This window comes from Helianthus annuus, chromosome 3 (genome assembly GCF_002127325.2).
Source record: "Helianthus annuus cultivar XRQ/B chromosome 3, HanXRQr2.0-SUNRISE, whole genome shotgun sequence".
In the NCBI taxonomy this organism is placed as follows: Eukaryota; Viridiplantae; Streptophyta; class Magnoliopsida; order Asterales; family Asteraceae; genus Helianthus; species Helianthus annuus.
The window spans coordinates 108,152,350-108,160,144 of record NC_035435.2 but is presented as its reverse complement, the minus strand read 5'-3'; the positions used below and the strand labels follow the sequence as shown (position 1 = coordinate 108,160,144).

At 42.5% G+C, this 7,795-nt stretch overlaps 1 protein-coding gene across 1 annotated transcript; it reads right to left on the bottom strand.

Annotated features, from left to right (window-relative positions):
• Window positions 1–371: 371 nt before the first annotated feature.
• Window positions 372–5,585, bottom strand: LOC110931889. The gene has a single exon (XM_022175261.1). The coding sequence runs from the start codon at window positions 5,583–5,585 to the stop codon at window positions 372–374; it is 5,214 nt and encodes a 1,737-aa protein (XP_022030953.1).
• Between the last annotated feature and the right edge of the window lie 2,210 nt (window positions 5,586–7,795).

Sequence of the window (7,795 nt, the reverse complement as noted above, 5' to 3'; positions counted from 1 at the left end):
TTAAATGGTGTACATTTTGAATTTTTCTCGAACGTTCTTTTGTTAAATGCGGATCCGATTTTGTCTTTTTAAGGATAACTGGAAGGTCGTACGAACAATGCCAGTTCGTCTTTTCCTTTTAGGGTTAGATCCCTGGGTTCAGCCGATGAGTGTTTGTGAGTTGCAACTTTTTAACATTTTATTTATTAGGTTCGGAACTTGAATTTTTCCGATAGATGCAAAGTAAGAAACGTTTTTAATCAATCCGCGGGTACTACCCTCCGCGGTTCTTGTAATTTAACTGGTGCGGGAAAAAACATCCGCTTTACAGGAAAATTAAAATATGACGGAGCTCATAGCTTCCGTTTTACAATTATTTGTTTAAAAACCTTCTAAAGATAACACTTTTTAAGGTGCACTCCGTTCCAAGTACGCGGAACGGAGGTTCCATCCATCCTGCTTAAGGTGTAAGCGCCGTCTTTTCCTGCTGTTTTGATCTGATAGGGCCCTTCCCACTTGGGGGCTAACTTCCCCGTTCCTTCAGCTAAGCTTGCTTCATTGTTCCGCATAACATATTCTCCGATCTTGAACCGGGTTTCCTTAACTTTGGAGTTGTAGTGTTTTTCCAACTCTTTTTTATACTTGGCTTCCCGGATTGCCGCGAGTTCTCTCCTCTCTTCGATTAAATCGAGGTTCAAACGGAGTTCTCTTTCGTTTTCTTGCTGGCATAATTGTATGCGGGGCGTGGGGATCCCTACCTCTGCGGGTATGACAGCTTCGGTGCCGTATGTCAAGCTGAAAGGAGTTTCTTTGTTGCTTGTTTTAGGCATGGTTCGGTGTGCCCATAGGACATGCAGAAGTTCGTCTGCCCATGAAACGCCTTCCTTCCCCAACCGTTTTTTAATTCCTTCCACGATACTTCGGTTGGTTCTTTCCACTTGCCCGTTGGCCTGGGGATGGGCCACCGAAGCGAAGCTCTGTTCGATGTTCATTCTTTGGCACCATGTTTTAAACGGCTTCTCCGCAAACTGTTTACCATTGTCGCTCACTATGCAAAGAGGCATTCCGAACCTGCACACTATGTTTTCCCATGCGAACCTCAGCACTTGGTCTCCTGTGATCGTCCGGAGGGGCTTAGCTTCAACCCATTTAGTAAAGTAGTCGATGGCGACCAGTAGAAATCTTACTCCTCCGGTGGAGACGGGGAAAGGACCTACGATGTCAATTCCCCATTTCTGGAATGGCCAAGCCGAGGTTACAGGTACGAGATTGTTTTTGGCACGATGACTCACAGGAGCGTGGCGTTGGCAGTCTTCGCATGACTGGAGCTCGTTTACTGCGCTTTGATGCATTCCTGGCCAAAAATACCCAGCGTTCATGACTTTTGCAATAACCATCCTTGGCCCCGCGTGGATGCCGCATATTCCCCAATGTATTTCCCTTATAACGTAACTTGCTTCCTCTGGGGTTAGGCATTTTAGGAGCGGGCCTAAAAAGGTTTTCCTGTAGAGCTGGTCATCGTGTATCTGATATTGCAGTGCTTTTACTTCTAACTTCCGTGCCTGAGCCTTGTCTTCTGGGAGCGTACCGTTTTTCAAGTAATCCACGATCGGAGTCATCCAAGACTTTTTGGCCACGGAAACTGACATGACCGGCCTCGTCTGTTGGATGGCCGGAGTCTGCAGGGTCTCGACTAGAACCTCTTTTGATAGATGGCAAAATGCTACGGATGCCAGTTTGCTCAAAGCATCGGCTTTTTTGTTTTTGCTTCTCGGTATGTGCACTATTTTGCAAGAATCGAAAGAGGAGATTAAACTGTTGACCTGCTGTAGATACCGAACCATATTATCTTCTCGTGCCTCGTATTCGCCACTGACTTGATTGGCTACCAGCAATGAATCGACATGAGCTAATACGGAGGTTGCACCTGCTTTGGCTGCGGTTTGCAAGCCTGCAAGGAGAGCCTCATACTCTGCTTCATTATTTGACGTCTTGAATTCGAAACGCAATGCGTAAGTGTACTCTATCCCCTTCGGATCTATCAGAATTAACCCTGCTCCCGACCCTTCTTTGCTGGAAGCCCCGTCCGTATACAGGTTCCATACCTTCGGTAAGATGGGTTGTCCTTTGATGCTTTCTCCGGTCGGGACCTCTGTGAGGAAATCAGCTACTGCCTGCCCTTTTACTGGACCTCTGGTACGATAGGTGATATCAAAAGCACTGAGCTCTATTGCCCATTTGGTGAGACGCCCGGAGACCTCTGGCTTCCTGAGGATTTGCTGGATCTGGAGATCGGTCTGTACTTCTATATTAAAAGCTTGGAAGTACCTTCGGAGGCGTCTGGAAGCATGTACCAAGGCGAGTGCCAATTTTTCTACCATCGGGTACCGAGTTTCATAGTCTTTTAAGATGCGGCTTACGTAATAGACCGGGATTTGTGCCTGGTTCCGGTGTACTACGAGTACTGCGCTTATCGCAAAGTGGGACGCAGATAGATATACCGTGACGGTTTCTCCGGTAGATGGTGCGGTCAAAGTGGGCAGGGACCCAAGGCATACTTTTAACTCCTGAAATGCCGAGTCTGCTTCTGGCGTCCATTCTATTTGGCCTTTTGTCGTTCGCTTTTTTAATACGTTCATGAAAGGGATGGAGCGGTCTGCCGCTTTTGAAACAAAACGATGAAGAGCGACGAGTTTCCCATTTAGGGATTGGATCTCTTTGATGGTTTTAGGAGACTGCATGGAGACTACTGCCTTGATTTTATCCGGGTGCGCCTGGATTCCGGATCGTGTGACCCATACCCCGAGGAATTTTCCCTCTTCCAAGCCGAAAGAGCATTTCTTGGGATTGAGTTTGAGGTTGATACTCCGAAGCCTTGTAAAGGTTTCGAGTATGTCGTCTATCATGTCATCTTCCTCTCGGCTTTTTATGACCAAGTCATCGACATAGATCTCCAAGTTTCTTCCGATCTGAGCTTTGAATGCTTTATCCATCAGTCTCTGGTATGTGGCTCCGGCGTTTTTTAGACCGAATGGCATTTTGGTATAACAGAACAGTCCCTCGTTTGTTACGAACGCGGTCTTATCTTCGTCCTCTGAAGCCATTTGGATTTGATGATAACCCTTATACGCATCCAAGAAGCACTTGAGACGGAAACTTGAGAGGGAGTCTATCTTCAAATCAATCTCCGGCAGAGGATAGCAATCCTTTGGGCACGCATTGTTTAGGTCCGAGAAATCAACGCACATCCTCCATGTTTTATCCTTCTTGGTTACCATTACTGGATTAGAGACCCAGGTTTGGTAACGCACCTCTCTTATAATACCGGCGCTCAACAATTTTCGTACGTCTTCGGAGATGGCCTTGTTACGAGCCGGAGCCATGTTTCTTTTTCTCTGGGCTACTGGTTTTATTGAGTGTGACACGTTTAACTTATGTTCGGCCAAACACCGGGGGACTCCAACCATGTCAGAGGTTTGCCAGGCGAACACATCAAGTGAATTGGACAAGAGTTTCCACAACTTCTTCTTAGTTTGCTTGGGAAGCTGAGCTCCGATTGCAATTTTTTGCTCTGGAAAATGTGGGTGTATGGCCCATTCTTCTGTGAGAGTATTAGGAAGTTCGGTATTACCCTCTCTTTGTCGTATTTCAGCTACACCGATTGCTGATTCGGAGTACAGTGTTGCTATTCCGGCTTCAGTGGGGAATTTTAACGCTCCATGTATAGTTGAACTGATCATTCCGAAGGTGCACATACCAGGTCTTCCGAGTATGACATTGTGAACGGATCGTGCTTCCACCACTAGATACGTCAAATTGACAGTTCGGACCAAACTCCCTTCTCCCATTGTTGTTGGAAGAGTGATTTGGCCCAAAGGCTGAACCACTTCTCCGGATAAACTGACCAGAGGCATTGACACTTGAAGCAATTTCGCCTTAGTCTGTGGGGCTAATTGTTGAAAGCACTGTTTGTACATAATCTCGGTGGCGCTTCCGCTATCGACATATACTCTCCGAACCTTGTGTCCTGCAATGATTGCAGACACTATGACCGGTCCGTCCTTGACATCTTCCAAGCTGACAGGTGGGAAACCAATGGGTTGCTGCATCCAGGCGGCCAAATGCTGACTGGTCCGCTTGATGCCTTGGTTGTTTGCCCTGCGGATCATGCAAATTGCCGGTTGATTATTCGGATTTTCTCCCAAATTTCCGGAAGATTTTCCTTCCTTTACTTCTTTGACTAGGTGCGATAGCTTCCCGGACCGTACCGCCTTTTCTATTTCTTGCTTCAAAGACCAACAGTCATCTGTATTGTGACCCCGAGCATGATGGTAGTCACAATATTTCTTTGAATTTTTTTCTCCTGGGTTCCGAAGTTTTGGTGGGGCGGGGAAATTCATCCCCTCCGCACTGAGAATTTCACTGGGAGTTTTGGAGAGATCCGATAAATTGTAAAATCGTGATCCGGAGCTTTTCCCTCGTGGAGGTCTGTCGTTTCTACCGTAAGGATGTGATCGTCCCCTGCTCCCTGGTGGAGTCTTATCAAACACCGATCCACCATTTTTCTTCCATGAAGACATCTTGTGGTCTGACTCTGGAGTAGGATTACATGCATTCTTGCCTCGAGCGAAAGCTCTGGCCCGTTCCATTAGTACCTCCATCGTCTTCGGTAGATTTTCGTGCAATTTCTCAACTAACTGATTATTCCGAACGCCGTGACAAAATCCGGAGATCCGCAGTTGATCAACTACCCCACTGATCTGCATGCTTTCCCGGTTAAACCGGTCAATGAAACTGTCTAAAGACTCTCCGTCTTTTCTCCGGATGTTGTGGACTTCGGTAATCTCCTTAGAGTAGTGCCTTTGTTGGCTGAAATTTTGGAGGAATAATCTTCGGAACTCCTCAAAGTCGTTGATCTCACCTTCATTCAACGCATCAAACCATACTCGTGCGGCTCCAGTTAGAGTTTGTGCAAACATAAAGCACCATGCTGGCATCGGCCATTGTTCTACTCGTGCAGCTCCGTCAAAATCGAACATATGATCATCCGGATCAGTTGTGCCATCGTACTTTTTCACCGTAGTTGGCATTTTGAGCTTTGGAGGAAGTTTGGCATGTGTTATACGAGCACTAAACTTTGACTTGGCTGTCATAGAAACTGGATGGTACGGCTTGGTGAGTTCCGGATCGCCAATGACATCCATCTGTATATCGTTTCGCGTGGCCATTACTGGTGAAGGTCCGGAGGAACCTTGTACGTATCCAGTATAGGCTTCCGAAGTAACGACTGTGGAAAATGTAGGAGTGATCATTGTCGGGCCCATAGTCCCCGTTGGTGCTTCGTCATGAAAGAGCCTGGTTCGCAAACCGAGGATCTGTTCATCTCTGGCCTGTTGCGCTTTTAATCTTCGTAGAAGACTTGCGTTTTTGGCGAGAAATTCTGCGTCGAACTCTGACGTTTGCGAAGTAGGGAGTAAGATGAAAGGCAATGTTGTTCCCGGACCTGAGCTTAAAGTAGCTGAGGTCGTAGAGACGATACTTGCTGGTGCAGTAATTTGCGTGCTAACAGCCGTAGATCCCAAATTCAAAGAACCTGGGGCCGCCATTTGTCAGTTCTTTGCTCAAGAAGTTCACTAGAGTGAAGGACTAAGAGCTTTAAGATCGGATGGCGCCAATTGAAGAACCAGGAAGTCAAGTTCAGGCCGAAGCCTGTAAATGAAGACTCCGAGGACGAGCCCCCGTTCAAGTGCGTCCAGACGGATGACGTCATCTCAGTTGACTACTATAAATATCCCCTCAAGTACAAATCCAAGTACGATTTCTCTGAACCTTCGTCTCTATTTTCTCTCTCTACCAATACTTATCCTCACGCCGGAGGGTGGTCGCAGAGTGGCCCTCCCATCTCTGCGGCGAGCCTAACGGTTTTCTCTTTTGCAGGAAACTCTCTCAACCTTTAACAAGATCCAGATCTTCATTTACAGGCTTCGGCCTGAACTTGACTTCCTGGTTCTTCAATTATCATCTTCATAATCTAATTAAGTTGTCCGATTAAATATAAAATCTAAGAGGTATAAAATGTAATGGCTAGAAAACACAAATAAATTTCTTATTTTTAAAACGTAATGACCAGAAAACACAAAAAACTTTCTTTTTTCTAAAATGAAATGGTTAGAAAACACAAAAAATGTCTTTTTTTTTTCTAAAATGCAATTAACTAAAAACAAAAAGAAAGTCTTTTTATAAGCGTAATGGACTAAAAATACAAAAGAAATGTGTTTTTTTTTTCTAAAACGTAATGTAATAAAAACACAAAAGAAGTGTTTATTCTAAAACGCAATTGACTATAAACACAAAGAAATGTGTTTTTTCTAAAACATTATGTACTAAAAACACAAAAGAAGGTATTTATTATAAAACGCAATTGACTAAAAACACATAAAAATGTGTTTTACCTAAAACGCAATGGACTAAAAACACAATAAAATATGTTGATTCTAAAATGCAATGGAGTGAAAGTATAAAAAAAAGCTTTTTATTCCTTTGTAAAATGCAATGACTCAATTTCAAAAACGCAGATCATAAAAATGCAATTCAAAATTTTCTTACATAGATCGAAGCCGATTTCTTCAGATTTCTTCAACGATTGACGAAATCTGAATGCTAGAAACACTTATCAGCGATCGAATCGAACGAATCGAGTGATTCGCTTCAAAATCACCGGGAAAAATGAGATATTGTATGAAATTAAATTGGGTTTCTTCAGAAAATTTGAAGAACACGTTGATTAGGTGTTTGAATCATTGATTGATGACGAAAATCGCACTATAATGTAGTGATTATTGAGATAGAAAGTGAAGAAAAGGTTGAAGATTGTGGGTTTTGAAAATAGTGGCTTTTGAAGTTACAGAGAAAGAAGAAGAGAGAAGATTGGATAAAATTAACTAAAATACTCTTTCCCTTTATTTTTTAATTTTGTCACATGTCATAACCCTATTGCTTTCTGTCGTAACCAAACTATACTTCATATTTGATCATCTCCCTATATAATAAATCATGTAGATTTCCATCTAAAACTTTTAGATTATATGTTTTAGTTCAAATTGTCAAACATTAATTTGATTATGTCTTTTTGATCTAGTACAGTAGTACGTTAAATAACTTTAATGATAATTCGGTTATATTATGTCTCTTAGCAACAAAATTCTAAGTTTTAGCTATGCATTGTTATTTTGTATTTGTATTATTTCTTTTTTCAGTAATAAGTTAAAGTGGTTAGATAATTAAATGTTGGATTTCAAAAATATTGTGTACTATGTATACACCTCAATATGAAAAATGAAATCATATGGTACATAGTAAAAATAATTATATAGATATAAACCGATCTAAAAAATAAAATGTTTGAAAAGCTTTTATTTAATACGTTAATTTATTATTGATAGAAGGTAAGATAAGACAATCAAGAAAAGCAAGTGCCTAGGACCAATTTTGCTGGATAATTTGATCCAACAAACCGACAAATATATCGATGTATATTAAATACAAATTTAAAACCTAAAAAATAAAAAAAGTATTCGAAAAACTTAAGACTTAAGAGTTATGGCGTTCTTAGAGTACTAATTTGATGACTATTAAATATTAATGAAGATTGTAGATAGACTATACCCGGCTCTCTTTTCGTTCTGAATGTCTTTGATAATTTTAAAATCATTTAAATTATGTGTTGTGGGTTTGGATAGAAGCACTAACAGTGCCACCTCGGTAGGGCGTGGGCTTGTAAAAGAGGGGTGGGGGTGGCGGCTCGGGGATGTGGGGC